The 20,459-nt window shown below is 53.4% G+C and overlaps 1 protein-coding gene across 3 annotated transcripts in view; it reads left to right on the top strand.

Moving 5' to 3' along the window:
- Window positions 1-4,403: 4,403 nt before the first annotated feature.
- LOC139242560 (E3 ubiquitin/ISG15 ligase TRIM25-like) overlaps window positions 4,404-20,459 on the top strand; it is a 30,794-nt gene continuing 14,738 nt past the window's right edge. For 2 of the 3 annotated variants that reach the window (XM_070870418.1, XM_070870417.1), the window contains exons 1-5: window positions 4,404-5,008; window positions 14,242-14,337; window positions 16,068-16,301; window positions 18,075-18,249; window positions 20,094-20,186. In XM_070870418.1, coding sequence (XP_070726519.1) covers window positions 4,421-5,008; window positions 14,242-14,337; window positions 16,068-16,301; window positions 18,075-18,249; window positions 20,094-20,186 — 1,186 coding nt within the window. In that variant the 5' untranslated portion in view covers window positions 4,404-4,420. The remainder of the gene's footprint in view (window positions 5,009-14,241; window positions 14,338-16,067; window positions 16,302-18,074; window positions 18,250-20,093; window positions 20,187-20,459) is intronic. The other variant, XM_070870420.1, reaches the window with a different exon arrangement.

The following is a 20,459-nucleotide window of genomic DNA, read 5'->3' as shown; positions in this document are numbered from 1 at the left end:
TGGACAAAGCACAGGAGATCCAGCAACTAGCCGACAATCACGATGTGCGTGGATTTTTTTAGCGCAGGTACGGCCCAAGCACCCAAGGTCCTACCCCACTGAGAGCCAAGAATGGAGAGATACTCATCAAGGACAGAGAGGCAGTCAGTGCCCGTTGGAAGGAGCACTTTGAAGATTTCCTCAACCAAGACTCTGATGTGAGTGTCCTTGTTACCATCCCGCAGCATGCTACCCACCACCATCTCAGCACAATCACAGCCCGGAATGAGGTTGTGAAGGCCATCCAACAACTGAAGGAACAACAAAGCCTCGGGAGCAGATGGAATCCCCGCCGAGTACTTCTTCGCCATGATCTCATCTCTCTGATCTGGAAGGAAGAGCATGCCAGGGGATTTCAGAGAGGCCATAATCGTAACCATCTTCAAGAAAGGTGACCAGTCTGATTGCGATAATTACAGAGGAGTTTCTCTGCTGTCTGCCACAGGGAAAATCAGCGCAAGAATCCTCCTCAATCGTCTCCTCCCTGTGGCTGAAGAGCTCCTCCCAGAGTCGCAATGCGGATTCCGCCCACTAAGGGGCGCAATGGATATGATCGTCACCGCGCGGCAAATCCAAGGAAATGTAGGGAGCAGCACCAACCTCTACATGGCCTTTGACCTCACAAAGGCCTTCGACTTGGAACATTTGTCACCATCCTCCGCCTGCTTCACGCTAACACGCCGGCCGTGATTCTTACTAATGCATCCACCACAAACCCAACACAAGTGCAGACCGGGGTCAAGCAAGGCTGTGATCGCACCAACGCTCTTCTCAATCTTACTCGCTGCAAAGCTTCATCTCACCTTTAACAAGCTCCCCACTGGAGTGGAGTTAATCTGCAGGACGTGGGAAATCATTCAACCTGAGTCGCCTCAGTCCAGATCCAAGGTTGTCCCAACCTCTGTCAGTGAATTACAATGTGCAGACGATGCCTGCGTTTGTGCACAATCAGAGGCCGAACTCCAAACCATCGTTGACACCTTCACTGAGAATCTGGGCCTTGCATTAAACATCAGTAAGACAAAGGTTCTCTACCAACCTGGCCCCGCCACACAGTACTGCCCCCCCACCCACCCCCGGGTTATCGAGATCCACGACAAGACCTTGGGACAGCGTGGACCACTTTCCATACCTTGAAAGCCTCCTGTCAATGAGGGCAGACATCGACGACCAAGTCCAACACCGAGTGCAGCCTTCGGTCGCCTGAGGAAGACAATGTTCGAAGACCAGGATCTCGACAGCAAACTCATGGTCTACAGAGCAGTAGTGATACCCGCCCTATATGCTTCAGAAACATGGACTACGTACAGTAGGCACCTCAAAGCACTGGGGATCATCATACAAAATTTACAGCATGGAAGGAGACCTTTTTGACCCATCGTGTCCGCGCCGGCCAAACAAGAGCTATCCAGCCTAATCCCACTTCCCAGCTCTTGGTCCGTAGCCCTGTAGGTTACGGCACTTTAAATGCACATCTAAGTATTTTTTTTAATGTGGTGAGGGTTTCTGCCTCTACTCCCCTTTCAGGCAGAGAGTTCCAGACCCCCATCACCCTCTGGATGAAGAAATTTCCCCTAATATCCCCTCTAAACTACCCCCCCCCCCCACAATTACTTTAAATCTATGCCCCCTGATTGTTGACCCTGCTGCCAAGGGAAACAGGTCCTTCCTATCAACTCTATCCGGGCCCCTCATAATTTTATACACCTCAATAAGGTCTCCCCTCAGCCTCCTCTGTTCCAAAGAAAACAGACCCAGCATCTCCAATCTTTCCTCATGGCCAAAATTCTCCAGTCCAGGCACCATTCTTGTAAATCTCCTCTGCACCCTTTCTAGTGCAATCACATCTTTCCTGTAATGTGGTGACCAGATCAGAACTGCACGCAGTCCTCCAGCTCTGGTCTAACTCGTGTTTTATACAGTTCAAGCATAACCTCCCTGCTCTTGTATTCCATGCCTCGGCCAATAAAGGCAAGTATTGCATATGCCTTCTTAACCACCTTATCTACCTGGCCTGCTACCTTCAAGGAGCTGTGGACCTGCACTCCAAGATCCCTTTGTTCCTCTACACTTCTCAGCGTCCTACCATTTATTGTGTATTCTCTTGCCTTGTTAGCCCTCCCCTAATGCATTAACTCACACTTCTCCGGATTGAATTCCATTTGCCACTGTTCTGCCCACCTGACCAGTACAGTGATATTCACCTGCAGTCCGCAGCTTTCTTCTTCATTATCAACCACACGGCCTATTTTAGTGTCATCTGCAAACTTCTTAATCATATCCCCAACATTCAAGTCCAAGTCATTGATATATACCACAAAAGGCAACGGAGCCAGCACTGAGCCCCGAGGAACTCCACTAACGCTGCCTCAGCAAAATTCTGCAAATTCAATGGTGGGCAGAAATACTGAAGCTGAAAGCTCATTAGGTGCTCCGCTGCAGCAAGATCCAGCCCAACATCTCTCTCTAATATACGTGTACAGTCGGCACCTCAAAGCATGGAGAAGTACCACCAATACTGCCAAAATCCTGCACCAACGTCAGCGTTCTCTCTCAGGCCAACATCCCCAGCATCGAGGCACTGACCACACTCGATCAGCTCCGATGGACAGGCCACGTTTGCCACATGCCTGAAGCAAGCATTCTACTCCGAGCTCCATCATGGCAAGCGAGTCCCAGGAGGGCAGAGAAAACGCTTCCAGGACACCCTCAAAGCCCCCTTGAAAAAATGTAACATCCCTGGCCCAAGATCGCTCAAAGTGGAGGAGAAGCAGCCGAGAATGGCCGGAACACTTCGAGTCTCTTCGGCGGGAGCATGTGGAAGCCAAGTACAAACAGCGGAAGGAGCGTACGACAAATCAAGCACCCCACACACCCGTCCCTCCAGCCACTGTCTGCACCACCCGCGACAGAGACTGTAGATCCCGCATTGGTCTCATCAGTCACCTGACAACTCATTTCAGTGTGGAAGCAAGTCATCCTCCACTCTGAGGGACTGCCCAAGGGCACATGGCCGGGCAGTGGGCGGGGCTCTGTGTGTGGGGGCGGGCAGTGGGCGGGGCTCTGTGTGTGGGGGCGGGCAGTGGGCGGGGCTCTGTGTGTGGGGGCGGGCAGTGGGCGGGGCTCTGTGTGTGGGGGCGGGCAGTGGGCGGGGCTCTGTGTGTGGGGGCGGGCAGTGGGCGGGGCTCTGTGTGTGGGGGCAGGCAGTGGGCGGGGCTCTGTGTGTGGGGGCGGGCAGTGGGCGGGGCTCTGTGTGTGGGGGCGGGCAGTGGGCGGGGCTCTGTGTGTGGGGGCGGGCAGTGGGCGGGGCTCTGTGTGTGGGGGCGGGCAGTGGGCGGGGCTCTGTGTGTGGAGGCGGGCAGTGGGCGGGGCTCTGACTGGGCGGGCCGGGGCCGGGCTGTGAGGCAGTGAGCTGGCGGGAATGGCCGAGGCGGCGACGCTCCCCGGGCTGGAGGCCGAGCTGTGGGCGGGGCCCTGTGTGGGCGGGGCCGGGCAGTGGGCGGGGCTCTGACTGGGCGGGGCCGGGCAGTGGGCGGGGCTCTGACTGGGCGGGCGGGGGCCGGGCTGTGAGGCAGTGAGCTGGCGGGAATGGCCGAGGCGGCGACGCTCCCCGGGCTGGAGGCCGAGCTGTGGGCGGGGCCCTGTGTGGGCGGGGCCGGGCAGTGGGCGGGGCTCTGACTGGGCGGGGCCGGGCAGTGGGCGGGGCTCTGACTGGGCGGGCGGGGGCCGGGCTGTGAGGCAGTGAGCTGGCGGGAATGGCCGAGGCGGCGACGCTCCCCGGGCTGGAGGCCGAGCTGTGGGCGGGGCCGGGCAGTGGGCGGGGCTCTGACTGGGCGGGGCCGGGCAGTGGGCGGGGCTCTGACTGGGCGGGCCGGGGCCGGGGCCGGGCTGTGAGGCAGTGAGCTGGCGGGAATGGCCGAGGCGGCGGCACTCCCCGGGCTGGAGGCCGAGCTGTGGGCGGGGCCGGGCAGTGGGCGGGCCGGGGCCGGGGCCGGGGCCGGGCTGCGAGGCAGTGAGCTGGCGGGAATGGCCGAGGCGGCGGCACTCCCCGGGCTGGAGGCCGAGCTGTGGGCGGGGCCGGGCAGTGGGCGGGGCTCTGACTGGGCGGGGCCGGGCAGTGGGCGGGGCTCTGACTGGGCGGGGCCGGGCAGTGGGCGGGGCTCTGACTGGGCGGGGCCGGGCAGTGGGCGGGCCGGGGCCGGGGCCGGGCTGTGAGGCAGTGAGCTGGCGGGAATGGCCGAGGCGGCGACGCTCCCCGGGCTGGAGGCCGGGCAGTGGGCGGGGCTCTGACTGGGCGGGGCCGGGCAGTGGGCGGGGCTCTGACTGGGCGGGGCGGGGCTCTGACTGGGCGGGCCGGGGCCGGGGCAGTGAGCTGGCGGGAATGGCCGAGGCGGCGACGCTCCCCGGGCTGGAGGCCGAGCTGACGTGCGCCATTTGCCTGGAGCTGTTCCAGGAGCCGGTGACCGCGCCGTGCGGACACAACTTCTGCCGCAGCTGCCTGGAGCGCTTCTGGGCCGTGGACCGGCGGCTGCTGCTCGGCTTCACCTGCCCGCAGTGCCGGGCCCACTTCCCCGAGCGGCCCGAGCTCCACCCCAACCGGGTGCTGTGTGCCGTGGTGCTTGGCTTCGAGCAGGGCCGCCCCCAGCCCGAGCCCGAGGACCCGGCCCCCGAGCTCCGCGTGCCCTGTGACGCCTGCCCGCCCGGCGGGGCCTGGGCCTCGCGGACCTGCCTCACCTGCCTGGCCTCCTACTGCCCCGAGCACCTGCAGCCGCACCACCAGGCCCCGGCCTTCCGCTCGCACAGCCTGGGCCCCCCGCTCGCCGACCTCGCCGAGCGCCGCTGTCCCCAGCACGGCAAGCTGCTTGAGTTCCACTGCCGCCCGCACCGCGCCTGCATCTGTGCCGTCTGCCTACTCGAGCACCGGGCGTGTCCCACTCTCACCATCGAGAAGGCCCGGGATCAGCAGGAGGTGAGTGAGGGCCCGGGGCGGGGCAGGGCGGGGCGGGGCGGACTCCGACCCACGGGCCAGAGCCACGTCTGCCCCTCTGGGTCATTGCTGAACGCTCCCTGTTACTGACTCTGGGCTGGTGACGGTGTTTGAAGGAGAGCTGCTACCGGCACCGTGACCGCTTGTGTTCTCAATGTGGTGGTGACCAACACATCAGGTGCCCCTGTTGTGTGTCCGGGGGGAGAGGGGGTTGTGTCCGGGGGGAGAGGGGGTTGTGTCCGGGGGGAGAGGGGGTTGTGTCTGGGGGGAGAGGGGGGAGAGGGGGGGTTGTGTCTGGGGGGAGAGGGGGGGTTGTGTCTGGGGGGAGAGGGGGGGTTGTGTCTGGGGGGAGAGGGGGGTTGTGTCTGGGGGGAGAGAGGGGGGAGAGGGGGTTGTGTCTGGGGGGAGAGGGGGGGTTGTGTCTGGGGGGAGAGGGGGGGTTGTGTCTGGGGGGAGAGGGGGGGTTGTGTCTGGGGGGAGAGGGGGGGTTGTGTCTGGGGGGAGAGGGGGGGTTGTGTCTGGGGGGAGAGGGGGGGTTGTGTCTGGGGGGAGAGGGGGTTGTGTCTGGGGGGAGGGGGGGGAGAGGGGGTTGTGTCTGGGGAGAGAGGGGGTTGTGTCTGGGGGGAGAGAGGGGGGAGAGGGGGGGTTGTGTCTGGGGAGAGGGGGGGTTGTGTCTGGGGGGAGGGGGGGTTGTGTCTGGGGGGAGAGGGGGGGTTGTGTCTGGGGGGAGAGGGGGGGTTGTGTCTGGGGGGAGAGGGGGGGTTGTGTCTGGGGGGAGAGAGGGGGGAGAGGGGGTTGTGTCTGGGGGGAGAGGGGGGGTTGTGTCTGGGGGGAGAGGGGGGGTTGTGTCTGGGGGGAGAGGGGGGGTTGTGTCTGGGGGGAGTGTGGGGGTTGTGTCTGGGGGGAGAGGGGGTTGTGTCTGGGGGGAGGGGGGGAGAGAGGGGGTTGTGTCTGGGGGGAGGGGGGGGAGAGGGGGGGTTGTGTCTGGGGGGAGAGGGGGGGTTGTGTCTGGGGAGAGGGGGGGGGGAGAGAGGGGGTTGTGTCTGGGGGGAGAGGGGGGGTTGTGTCTGGGGGGAGAGGGGGTTGTGTCTGGGGAGAGGGGGGGGAGAGGGGGGGTTGTGTCTGGGGGGAGAGGGGGGGTTGTGTCTGGGGGGAGAGGGGGGGTTGTGTCTGGGGGGAGAGGGGGGGTTGTGTCTGGGGGGAGAGTGGGGGTTGTGTCTGGGGGGAGAGGGGGGGTTGTGTCTGGGGGGAGAGGGGGGGTTGTGTCCGTGGGGAGAGGGGTGTGCCGGGGGGAGAGGGGTGTGCCGGGGAGAGAGGGGGGAGAGGGATGTGTCCGGGGGGAGAGGGATGTGTCCGGGGAGAGGGGTGGTGTGTCCGGGAGGGGAAAAGAGAGGGGTGTGTCTGGGGAGGGGAGGGGGGGGGGGGTGTGTCCGGGGGGGGAAGAGGAGGGGAGGAGGGGCAGTGTGTCCGGGGGAGAGGGGTGTGTCGGGAGGGGGGTGTGTCCGGGGGGGAAGAGAGTGGTGGGGTGTGTCCGGGGAGAGGGGCCTGCTCTGCCCCTGTTGTGAGCCCGGCCTTGCACCAGATTCTGCTGCTGTTTTGGGCGGTTGCTTGGCAGTGATTGCAATATCCAGCCTCTGATTCACTGATCGACAGTCACCAAATCAGTTCAGCAGGGACCAGTGGACTGAGCAACTGACTGAACCTAACGCTTAGCCCACACCGCTCAGGCTGGCAGTAGTACTGTTCAGGGAGGGTCAGTATTAATGTTACGGGGCGGTGTCAGGAGTGATGTTATAGAAACACAGAAAATAGGTGCAGGTTTAGGCCATTCGAGCCTGCACCGCCATTCAATGAGTTCATGGCTGAACATGCAACTTCAGTACCCCATTCCTGCTTTCTTGCCATACCCCTTGATCCCCCTAGTAGTAAGGACTACATCTAACTCCTTTTTGAATATATTTAGTGAATTGGCCTCAACAACTTTCTGTGGTAGAGAATTCTACAGGTTCACCACTCTCTGGGTGAAGAAGTTTCTCCTCATCTCGGTCCTAAATGGCATACCCCTTATCCTTAGACTGTGACCCCTGGTTCTGGACTTCCCCAACATTGGGAACATTCTTCCTGCATCTAACCTGTCCAAACCCGTCAGAATTTTAAACGTTTCTATGAGATCCCCTCATTCTTCTGAACTCCAGTGAATGCAAGCCCAGTTGATCCAGTCTTTCTTGATATGTCAGTCCCGCCATCCCGGGAATCAGCCTGGTGAACCTTCGCTGCACTCCCTCAATAGCAAGAATGTCCTTCCTCAATTAGGAGACCGAAACTGAACACAATACTCCAGGTGTGGCCTCACCAAGGCCCTGTACAACTGTAGTAACACCTCCCTGCCCCTGTACTCAAATCCCCTCGCTATGAAGGCCAACATGCCATTTGCTTTCTTAACCGCCTGCTGTACCTGCATGCCAACCTTCAATGACTGATGTACCATGACACCCAGGTCTCGTTGCACCTCCCCTTTTCCTAATCTGTCACCATTCAGATAATAGTCTGTCTCTCTGTTTTTACCACCAAAGTGGATAACCTCACATTTATCCACATTATACTTCATCTGCCATGCATTTGCCCACTCACCTAACCTATCCAAGTCACTCTGCAGCCTCAGAGCATCCTCCTCGCAGCTCACACTACCACCCAACTTAGTGTCATCCACAAATTTGGAGATTCTACATTTAATCCCCTCGTCTAAATCATTAATGTACAATGTAAACAGCTGGGGCCCCAGCACAGAACCTTGCAGTACCCCACTAGTCACTGCCTGCCATTCTGAAAAGTACCTATTTGCTCCTACTCTTTGCTTCCTGTCTGCCAACAAGGTCTCAATCCCATGTGCTTTAACTTTGCACATTAATCTCTTGTGTGGGACCTTGTCGAAAGCCTTCTGAAAGTCCAAATATACCACATCAACTGGTTCTCCCTTGTCCACTCGACTGGAACCATCCTCAAAAAATTCCAGAAGATTTGTCAAGCATGATTTCCCTTTCACAAATCCATGCTGACTTGGACCTATCATGTCACCTCTTTCCAAATGCGCTGCTATGACATCCTTAATAATTGATTCCATCATTTTACCCACTACCGATATCAGGCTGACCGGTCTATAATTCCCTGTTTTCTCTCCCATTTTTTTTTAAAAAGTGGGGTTACATCGGCTACCCTCCATTCCATAGGAACTGATCCAGAGTCAATGGAATGTTGGAAAATGACTGTCAATGCATCCGCTATTTCCAAGGCCACCTCCTTAAGTACTCTGGGATGCAGTCCATCAGGCCCTGGGGATTTATCGGCATCAATCCCATCAACTTCCCCAACACAATTTCCCGATTAATAAGGATTTCCCTCAGTTCCTCCTTCTTACTAGACCCTCTGACCCCTTTTATATCTGAATATCGAACCAAAGTACTTGTTCAATTGGTCTGCCATTTCTTTGTTCCCTGCTATGACTTCCCCTGATTCTGACTGCAGGGGACCTACGTTTGTCTTTACTAACCTTTTTCTCTTTACATATCTATAGAAGCTTTTGCAGTCCGTCTTAATGTTCCCTGCAAACTTCCTCTCGTACTCTATTTTCCCTGCCCTAATCAAACCCGTTGTCCTTCTCTGCTGAGTTCTAAATTTCTCCCAGCCCCCGGGTTCGCTGCTATTTCTGGCCAATTTGTCTGCCACTTCCTTGGCTTTAATACTATCCCTTGATAGCCATGGTTGAGCCACCTTCCCTATTTTATTTTTATGCCAGACAGGGATGTACAATTGTTGTAGTTCATCCATGCGGTCTCTAAATGTCTGCCATTGCCCATCCACAGTCAACCCCTCAAGTATCATTCGTCAATCTATCCTAGCCAATTCACGCCTCATACCTTCAAAGTTACCCTTCTTTAAGTTCTGGACCATGGTCTCTGAATTAACTGTTTCATTCTCCATCCTAATGTAGAATTCCACCATATTATGGTCACTCTTCCCCAAGGGGCCTCGCACAACGAGATTGCTAATTAATCCTCTCTCATTACACAACATCCAGTCTAAGATGGCCTCCCCCCTAGTTGGTTCCTCGACATATTGGTCTAGAAAATTATCCCTTATGCACTTCAGGAAATCCTCCTCCACCGTATTGCTTCCAGTTTGGTTAGCCCAATCTATATGCATATTAAAGTCACCCATTATAACTGCTGCACCCTTATTGCATGCACCCCTAATTTCCTGTTTGATGCCCTCCCCAACATCACTACTATTATTTGGAGGTCTGTACATAACTCCCACTAACATTTTTTGCCCTTTGGTGTTCTGCAGCTCTACCCATATAGATTCCACATCATCCAATCTAATGTCCTTCCTAACTATTGCATTAATCTCCTCTTTAACCAGCAATGCTACCCCACCTCCTTTTCCTTTTATTCTATCCTTCCTGAATGTTGAATACCCTTGGATGTTGAGTTTCCAGCCCTGATCATCCTGGAGCCACGTCTCTGTAATCCCAATCACATCATATCTGTTAGCATCTATTTGCACGTTTAATTCATCCAACTTATTACGGATACTCCTTGCATTAAGACACAAAGCCTTCAGGCTTGTTTTTTTAACACCCTTTGTCCTTTTTAGAATTATGATGTAGTGTGGCCCTTTTTGTTTCTTGCCTTTGTTTACTCGGCCTTCCAGTATTGCTTTTTACCTTTCTACCATCTGTTTCTAACTCCATATTACTTCGCCCTGTCTCGCTGCATAGGTTCCCATCCCCCTGCCATATTAGTTTAAACACTCCCGAACTGCATTATGGGGGCAGGTTCCAGTATAACCGCGGCATAAAAACTATAGAGCGAGCGAGGCAGAGAAATTCCCTCCGATTAAGGAGCGACATCCCATAATAAGGAGCATCACCAGTGCATAAACTGGCCTCTTTCCCTCTGAGGGGTGATAGAATCACAGAATGATATAGCACACCTCTGTGACAGAGCGATCCAATCAGTCCCACTCCCCTGCTCTTTCCCCACAGCCCTGCCAAGTATTTGTTAAATGTTGCAGTTGGACAGAGGAGTGCAGAGTGACTGCTATTTGCTCATTGCCTGATGAGCTGTGTTTGATCAACATGTTCATGTTATGGTAAACAGAGGGCATATGGCACAGCCTCGACAGACTGTCCATAGGTCGATCAATAATCACGTCACATTTGATCCAACATCCACAAGACCCTCAACATTCCGAACTGCGTGAAATAAGTTTACCAAAATAATGGAGTTTGGGGCCTGTTGCTGGCAGTGGCTCACCAGGGCTGTGTGTTGGCTGAGTGCTGCGCTCGGGGGTTATTTTTCTTTATTGGGTTCATTCGTAGGAATAGGAGGAGGTCACTCAGCCCGTCGTGCCTGATCCGACATTCAATTTCGAACTGGTTGATCTGTACCTTAATCCAGCTACCTGCTTTGGCTCCATTTCTCTTCATACCCTTGGCTAGCTAAAATATATCAATCTTATAGCCTCATTAAAATGTCATGAACAGGTACAAGGCTAATGGAATACTGGCCGTTATATCTAGGGAACTAGAATACAAGGGGGCAGAAGTTTTACTACAGCTGTACAAAGCCCTGGTTAGACCACACCTGGAGCACTGTGTACAGCTCTGGGCACCTGACCTTAGACCACACCTGGAGCACTGTGTACAGCTCTGGGCACCTGACCTTAGACCACACCTGGAGCACTGTACAGCTCTGGGCACCTGACCTTAGACCACACCTGGAGCACTGTGTACAGCTCTGGGCACCTGACCTTAGACCACACCTGGAGCACTGTGTACAGCTCTGGGCACCTGACCTTAGACCACACCTGGAGCACTGTGTACAGCTCTGGGCACCTGACCTTAGACCACACCTGGAGCACTGTGTACAGCTCTGGGCACCTGATCTTAGACCACACCTGGAGCACTGTGCACAGCTCTGGGCACCTGACCTTAGACCACACCTGGAGCACTGTGTACAGCTCTGGGCACCTGATCTTAGACCACACCTGGAGCACTGTGTACGGCTCCGGGCACCTGACCTTAGGGAGGATATACTGGCCTTAGAGGGAGTGCAGTGTAGGTTTACAGAATGATACCTGGACTCCAAAGGTTAAATTTCAAGGAATGATTACACAAACTAGGGTTGTATTCCCTGGAATTTAGAAGGTTAAGGGGCGATTTGGTCAAAGTTTTAAAGATAAGAACATAAGAAATTGGAGCAGGAGTCGGCCATACGGCCCCTCGAGCCTGCTCCGCCATTTAGTACGATCATGGCTGATCCGATCATGGACTCCGGTCCACTTCCCTGCCTGCCCCCTTATTCCCTTATCGGTTAAGAATCTGTCTATCTCTGTCTTAAATTTATTCAATATCCCAGCTTCTACAGCTCTCAGGCAGCGAATACCACAGATTTACAACCCTCAGAGAAGAAATTTCTCCTCATAGTTTTAAATGTTCAGCCCCTCTAGTTCTAGTCTCCCCCATCAGTAGAAACATCCTCTCTGCATCCACCTTGTCAAGCCCCCTCATAATCTTATACGTTTCGATAAGATCACCTCTCATTCTTCGTAATTCCAATGAGTAGAAAGGCCCAACCTACTCGACCTTTCCTCATAAATCAACCCCCTCATCCCCGGAATCAACCCAGTGAACCTTTTCTGAACTGCCTCCAAAACAAGTATAGCCTTTCGTCAATATGGAAACCAAAACTGCACGCAGTATTCTAGGTGTGGCCTCACCAATACCCTGTATAACTTGCTGTACCTGCATACTATCCTTTTGTGTTTCATGCACAAGTACCCCCAGGTCCCCCTGTACTGCAGCACTTTGCAATCTTTCTCCATTTAAATAATAACTTGCTCTTTGATTTTTTTCTGCCAAAGTGCATAACCTCAAATGGTATGTTGGCCTTCATAGCTAGGGGATTTGAGTATAGGAGCAGGGAGGTCTTACTGCAGTTGTACAGGGCCTTGGTGAGGCATCACCTGGAATATTGTGTTCAATTTTGGTCGTCTAATCTGAGGAAGGGCGTTCTTGCTTTTGAGGGAGTGCAGCGAAGATTCACCAGATTGATTCTCGGGATGGCAGGCCTGACATATGAGAGACTGGATCAACTGGGCCTGTATCCACTGGAGTTTAGAAGAATGAGAGGGGATCTCAGAAATATATAAAATTCTGATGGGATTGGACAGGTTAGATGGAGGAAGAATGTTCCCGTTGTTGGGGAAGTCCAGAACCAGGGGACACAGTCTAAGGATAAGGGGTAAACCATTTAGGACCGAGATGAGAAGAAGCTTCTTCACTGAGTTGTTAACCTGTTGAATTCCCTGCCGCAGAGAGTTGATGCCAGTTCATTGGATATATTCAAGAGGGAGTTAGATATGGCCCTTACGGCTAAAGGGATCAAGGAGTATGGAGAGAAAGCAGGAAAGGGGTACTGAGGTGAATGATCAGCCATGATCTTATTGAATGGTGGTGCAGGCTCGAAGGGCCGAATGGCCTACTCCTGCACCTATTTTCTATGTTTCTATTTCTCTCACTTTCCAACATTATACTCTGCCAAATTTTTGCCCACTCGTTTGGCCGTCTATGTCCTTTTGCAGGTTTTTTGTGTCCTCCTCACACATTGCTTTTCCTTCCATTTTTGTATCGTAAGCAAACTTGGCTACGTTACACTCAGTCCCTTCTTCCAAGTCGTTAATATAGATTGTAAATAGTTGGGGTCCCAGCACTGATCCCTGAGGCACCCCACTACTTGCTGTTTGCCAACCTGAGAATGAACCATTTATCCCGACTCTCTGTTAGTTCGCCAATCCTCTATCCATGCTAATATATTACCCCCAACCCTGTGAACTTTTATCTTGTGCCTTTTATGTGGCACCTTGTCAAATGCCTTCTGGAAATCCAAATACACCACATCCACATCTTGGTATTAAGGGGAACAGATAGGGTAGATAGAGAGAGACTATTTCTGCTGGTTGGGTATTCTAGGACTAGGGATCATAGCCGAAATATTAGAGCCAGACCTTTCAGGAGTGAAATTAGGAATCCCTTCTACACCGTGTGGTAGAAGTTTGGAACTCTTCCGCAAACGGTAATTGACGCTAGATTAATTGTTAATTTTAAATCTGAGACAATATATTTTTGTTAACAGAAGGTATTAAGGGATATGGAGTTTGGTCGCAGATCATGACCATGATCTCATTGAATGGCGGAACAGGCTCGAGGGGCTGAATGGGCCTCCTCCTGTTCCTGTGTAACAGGCTCGAGGGGCTGAATGGGCCTCCTATTCCTGTGTATCAGGCTCGAGGGGCTGAATGGCCTTCTGTTCCTGTGTAAGGCTCGAGGGGCTGAATTGCCTTCTCCTGTTCCTATCTTCTGGTGAATCTAGGCTGACCACCCTCCATGGCCGATATATCCTTCCTTGAGTGCAGGGCGCAGATTGGAGAGCAGTACTCCAGATGGGGTCTGACAAAGGGTTTGTACAGCTGAAACATAACTTCTAGCCCTTTGTGTTCAGGTTTAAGTTAAAGCTGCACTGGGTACAGCACTGGATCGCCACAACAGGTTGGTCAGCAAATGTGGAGCCCGGCACCTCCCCCTGTAGCTGCTGACTGACCCGCCCAGTCTATCTAGCAGCTCCCCACTTCTGATTTAGATTTCCAGCATTTGCAGTTATTTATTTCCTTGCTAACTATAGTAGAATACATCCTTCTTTCCTCAACACTAGAATCTTGCTGTGAGTGTAGGATTGATCACTGCAGGGCCTGACCCTATCGCTGCCCCATGTCCAAACACACACTTTCCAGCAGGAACACTGGCCATCATTCCCTTCCCTAACTCGGTGGGGGGGTCACTGGACTAATTATACCCCCTGTGCCTGCCCTGACTGACTGGTAACTCTGCCCGGGCCCAGGGTAATGGTTCCTGCTCCTGATCACTGTCCTTGCGGGAAGGTCTGTGTTGGTGGAGGATGCGATTAGGAGCAGCAACTTGGGGCGAGACACCAGCTCGAACCCAAGGAACAGGTCGGCCCCCCAGCACAGTGCCCAGCGCAGCCTGGCCCCCTGCAGGGGGTGGGAGGTGGAGTTGAGGATCTTGTGTTTTAGTGTTTAAGTAGCTGGTAACTGATCCCAGTGATGGAGCGGCTCTGACCCTGATATCCTTCTCCTAGGAGGAACTGAAGGCCCAACGGAAGAATGTGGGATTTCAGATCATCCAACTGCAGCACAGCCTGGAACTGGTGCAGTATCAGAAACAGCACGTGACGGTAGGTGTGGTGGTACACGGGCTAATAGGGCCAGTGTAAGGGGGTGCACGGTATCAGTGGATTTGTGCGGTTTTAGGGTTTTTTTATCGGGACGGGTGTTTACGGTAATTCTCAACAGCAACAACCTGTATTTATATAGCGCCTTTAACGTAGTGAAACGTCCCACGGCGCTCCACAGGAGTATTATCAGACACACAATTTTGACGCCTAACCACATAAGGAGAAATTAGGGCAGCTTGGTCAAAGAGGTCCGTTTTAAGGAGTGTCTTGAAGGAGGGAGAGGGAGAGAGAGGCGGAGAGGTTTAGGGAGGGAGTTCCAGAGCTTGGGGCCCAGGCAACAGAAGGCACGGCCACCGATGGTGGAGCGATTATAATCAGGGATGCTCAAGAGGACAGAATTGGAGAAGCGCAGAGATCTCTGGGTGGGGGGTGGGCTGGGGTGGGGGGTGGGCTGGGGTGGGGTGGGGCTGGAGGAGATTAGAGATAGGGAGGGATGAGGCCATGGAGCGATTTGAAAACAAGGATGGGAGTTTTGAAATCGAGGCGTTGCTTAACCGGAAGCCAATGTAGAGCACAGAGGTGATGGGTGAGCGGGACTTGGTGCAGGTTAGGACACAGGCAGCAGAGTTTTGGATGACCTCCAGTTTACTTGGATAGAATGTGGGAGGCCAGCCAGGAGTGCGATGGAATAGTCAAGTCTAGAGGTAACAAAGGCATGGATGAGGGTTTTGGCAGTGGATGAGTTGAGGCAGGGGCGGAGACGGGCGATGTTACGGAGGTGGAAATAGGCGGTCTTAGTTATGCTGTGGATATGTGGTCGAAAGCTAATTTCAGGGTCAAATATGACACCCAGGTTACGAACAATGTGGTTCAGCTTCAGACAGAAGTTGGGGAGAGGGATGGAGTCAGTGGCTCGGGAACAGAGTTTGTGGCGGGGACTGAAAACAATGGCTTCGGTCTTCCCAATATTTAATTGGAGAAAGTTTCTGCTCATCCTGAACTGGATGTGGGACAAGCAGTCTGACAATTTAGAGAGCGAGGAGGGGTTGAGAGAAGTGGGGGTGAGGTAGAGCTGGGTGTTATCAGTGTACATGTGGAAAGTGACGCTGTGTTTTCGATGATGTCACCAAGGGGCAACATGTAGATGAGAAATAGGAGGGGCCAAGGATAGATCCTGGGGGACACCAGGGGTAACAATGTGGTGGTGGGGGGGGGGAAAGAGAAGCTGTTGCAGGTGATTCTCTGACTACGATGAGAGGGATAAGAATGGAACCAGGCGAGTGCAGTCCCACCCAGCTGGACCATGGTGGAGAGGTGTTGGAGGAGGATAGAGTGGTCACTGTGTCAATGGCTGCAGACAGGTCGAGGAGGACGAGGAGGGGTAGTTTACCTTTGTCACAGTCACAAAGGATGTCATTTGTGACTTTGATGAGAGCCGTTTGGGTAATGTGGCAGGGGCGAGAACCGGATTGAAACATGGAGTTCCGGGAAAGATGGGCATGGACTTGGGAGGCGACGACACATTCAAGGACTTTGGAGAGGAAAGGGAGTTTCCAGATGGGGCGGTCGAGGGGTGGTTTATTGAGGAGAGGGGTGATGACGGCAGATCTTGGTGTGCGGCAGGATTGGCTGGTTTTGGTTCTGAGAGAATTGCCTCGCCTCTGCCAATTACAAGTTTAACTTTGAGACTATTTCTGAAATTTACTGTCGATCTCCTTCTCCTGCCTCAGGATTCCTCAGTGAAGCAGAAATCTTCAATTTGCTGTGATTTCAATGATATGAAAACTATGATTGAGGAAGAGGAGAAAATTGCAGCCCAGCTGATTGAAGCTGAAGAGAGCAAAGCCAGCGGTGAGCTCCTGGGTGTGCTCGATCAGATCACTGCACAGCTTGAGCAGCTCAAGCAATACAAGGAACAGCTCGACACGGTGCTGACCCACAGCGGGGGCATGGCCTTCTGGAAGGTACGGCTTGCTTTATAACGCAACATTGATCCAGTTTCTAACATGTTTGACAAATCTACTAGAATTTTTTGAGGATGTAACAAGTAGAGTGGACAAGGGAGAACCAGTGCATGTGGTGTATTTGGACTTTCAAAAAGCTTTTGACAAGGTCCCACACAAGAGATTGGTGTGCAAAATCAAAGCACATGGTATTGGGGGTAATGTACTGACGTGGATAGAGAACTGGTTGGCAGACAGGAAGCAGAGAGTAGGAATAAACGGGTCCTTTTCAGAATGGCAGGCAGTGACTAGTGGGGTGCCGCAGGGCTCAGTGCTGGGACCCCAGCTATTTACAATATACATTAATGATTTGGATGAAGGAATTGAATGTAATATCTCCAAGTTTGCGGATGACACTAAGCTGGGTGGTGGTGTGAGCCTTGAGGAGGACGCTAAGAGGCTGCAGGGTGACTTGGACAGGTTAGGTGAGTGGGCAAATGCATGGCAGATGCAGTATAATGTGGATAAATGTGAGGTTATCCACTTTGGGGGCAAAAACTCGAAGGTAGAATATTATTTGAATGGTGGCAGATTAGGAAAAGGGGAGGTGCAACGAGACCTGGGTGTCATGGTACATCAGTCATTGAAAGTTGGCATGCAGGTACAGCAGGTGGTGAAGAAAGCAAATGGCATGTTCGCCTTCATAGCTAGAGGATTTGAGTACAGGAGCAGGGAGGTCTTACTGCAGTTGTACAGGGCCTTGGTGAGGACTCATCTGGAATATTGTGTTCAGTTTTGGTCTCCTAATCTGAGGAAGGACGTTGTTGCTATTGAGGGAGTGCAGCGAAGGTTCACCAGACTGATTCCCGGGATGGCAGGACTGACATATGAGGAGAGACTGAATCAACTGGGCCTTTATACACTGGAGTTTAGAAGGATGAGAGAGGATCTCATAGAAACAGATAAAATTCTGACGGGATTGGACAGGTTAGAGGCGGGAAGAATGTTCCCGTTGCTGGGGAGTTCCAGAACCAAGGGTCACAGTCTAAGGATAAGGGGTAAGCCATTTAGGACCGAGATGAGGAGAAACTTCTTCACTCAGAGTTGTTAACCTGTGGAATTCCCTGCCGCAGAGAGTTGTTGAGGCCAGTTCATTAGATATATTCAAAAGGGAGTTAGATATGGCCCTTACGGCCAAAGGCATTAAGGGGTATGGAGAGAAAGCAGGAAAGGGGTACTGAGGTTGAATGATCAGTCAAGATCTTATTGAATGGTGGTGCAGGCTCGAAGGGCTGAATGGCCTGCTCCTGCACCTAATTTCTATGTTGCATCTCCTGCAAGGCATTGTGACAGTGGGTCAGTGATCACGGTGTCCCGAGGGGCGGGGGCTGGGTAGGGAAGTGGGGACGAGACACACAGTTCCACTGAAAGGACTTTGAAAAAAGTTAATCAGCAATCTCTGGGGTGCTGCGGGAAATGACACTGACTGGCTTCCTGGATAATAAATGGTGTTTTCCTTACTCACTAAATAAATGAGGAAATAAATGCCACATATTGCACAGTACATCAACCTCTCAGGATATACACAACCGATAGTGTCGTCCTGCGTGGCTATTGGGCATCGACTGTGAACTCCCTCAGCAAACAGTTTAACAATTAATTGACGGTATTTTGCAAATTGTTTGAACTAATTGCAGCTTGGTTTCCAGTGGGAGATGCTGACCAATCATGTACCAGAGAACCTTCCAGTGGTGAATTCTGCTTTAAGGGACACTTCTGATGATTTGCTTTCAGAACATTGATGAGCTTCCTGAAATCTCGCTGGACACTCACACCTCGCCCAAACAAATCGAAGTGGATGCCAGGAAGGTGGAGCTTGTTGGGAAAGTGGTTTCTGCTCTGAAACAGATCCTGGTGCGGAAGCTGAAGCCCCCACTGGAGCAACGAGTGCAGCAACTGAAGAACGCGGGTGAGTGAGACACTCCTGGATCAAACCAGGAGCTCCAGAGCCACAGTCTGGCCAACCTCTGCAAACTTGAGCTCATCCGCGGCGGGGGAGGCAGAAGAGGGCGGAGGTCGGACTGCCGGAGGTCAGGTCGAGGCGAGGGAAGAGGTCGGACTGCTGGAGGTCAGGTCGAGGCGAGGGAAGAGGTCAGGCTGCCGGAGGTGGGGGGGTAAGGTCAGGCTGCCGGAGGTCGGGTCGGCTCGAGGTGAGGGAAGAGGTCAGGCTGCCGGAGGTAGGGGGTGAGGTCCAGTGTCCAGTCCAGACCAGAGCGCGAGCCTGCGTAAGTGATAAACCCCTCACTGTAACACTGATATACCCCATATCCATCACTGATATACCGCTCACTATAACACTGAATAACCCCACACCCCTCACTGTAACACTGATATACACCACACCCCACACCCCTCACTGTAACACTGATATACCCCACACCCCTCACCCCTCACTGTAACACTGATATACCCCACACCCCTCACTGTAACACTGAATAACCCCACACCCCTCACTGTAACACTGAATAACCCCACACCCCTCAATGTAACACTGATATACCCCACACCCCTCACTGTAACACTGAATAACCCCACACCCCTCACTGTAACACTGAATAACCCCACACCCCTCACTGTAACACTGAATAACCCCACACCCCTCACTGTAACATTGATATACCCCACACCCCTCACCCCTCACTGTAACACTGATATACCCCACACCCCTCACTAACACTGAATAACCCCACACCCCTCAATGTAACACTGATATACCCCACACCGCTCACTGTAACACTCTGATATATACAACATACTTCATTGTAACACTGATAAGCTGAAACCCTCATCCATGCTATTGTTATCACTAGACTTGACTATTTCAACATTCCTGGGAAGCCTCTCACATTCTACTCTCCGTAAACTTCAGCTCATCCAAAACTTGGCAGCTGTGTCCTAACTCGCACCGAGTCCCGCTCACCCATCACCCCCTGTGCCCCGTGTCCTAACTCGCACCGAGTCCGGCTCACCCATCACCCCGTGTGCCCCGTGTCCTAACTCTCACCGAGTCCCGCTCACCCATCACCCCCTGTGCCCCGTGCCCCGCTCACCCATCACCCCCTGTGCCCCGTGTCCCGCTCACCCATCACCCCCTGTGCCCCGTGTCCTAACTCTCACCGAGTCCCGCTCACCCATCACCCCCTGTGCTCGCTGACCTACATTGGCTTCCGGTTAAGCAACGATTTGATTTTAAAATTCTCATCCTTGTCTGCAAATCCCTCCATGGTCGCGCCCCTCCCTATCTCTCTAACCTCCTCCAGTCCCACCACCCTCCGAGATATCTGCACTCCTCTAATTCTGTCCTCTTGCACATCCTCAAATGTAATCGTTTCACCATTGGTGGCCGTGCCTTCAGCTACCGAGATCCCAAGCTCTTGGATTCCCTCCCTAAACCCCTCCACCTCGTTACCCCTTTCTCCAAGCGGCTCCTTAAAACCTTCCTCTTTGGCCAAGCTTTTGGTTAGCTGTCTAAATATCTCCTCCTGTGCCTTGGTGTGAGGATTGTTTTTTATTGCTAGCACTCTTGTTAAGCACCGTGGGACATTTTACTCTGTTAAATGCACCGTATAAAACAAGTTGTTCGAATGCCTGCCGTGTGGTCTCACTGTCTGTAAACTAATCTTTCCTCTCATTTTTGCTTAAGTTCGCACTCCCTTTAAATTTGCTGCTTATCTTTCCCAGCGGCAGCGGCTGGTGAGCGGGCTGTGCCGGACTTGGGGAACGTCTGTAACGTGTCTGTAAAACATTCCACAGGACCCCCGCCTGGTCCAACTGAACCAACTTCTGCCAATGACTCGGAATCATCCCAAACAAGCAACCCTGTGGAGGGCAAACAAGTCAAGAAGAGTGAGTGAGGCGAAGGGTCGCTGGGAGAGTCACAATCAGCATCAGTGCCTCCCGTACTCCCCGCCCCGTATGGTACTGAGCCCCCAGAGGCAGAGGTTCTGATGCTCCACACTCTGTCAGTGGTTAGAGAGAGGGGGAAATCAACCAGGATTCCTGTTCCTGATCACTGCCCAGTGACCCCGGGTTAGGGAGAGGGGAAATCAACCAGGATTCCTGTTCCTGATCACTGCCCAGTGACCCCGGGTTAGAGAGAGGGGGAAATCAACCAGGATT

Source organism: Pristiophorus japonicus, unplaced genomic scaffold (assembly GCF_044704955.1).
Source record: "Pristiophorus japonicus isolate sPriJap1 unplaced genomic scaffold, sPriJap1.hap1 HAP1_SCAFFOLD_1374, whole genome shotgun sequence".
In the NCBI taxonomy this organism is placed as follows: Eukaryota; Metazoa; Chordata; class Chondrichthyes; family Pristiophoridae; genus Pristiophorus; species Pristiophorus japonicus.
This window is presented reverse-complemented; position numbering and strand designations above follow the sequence as displayed.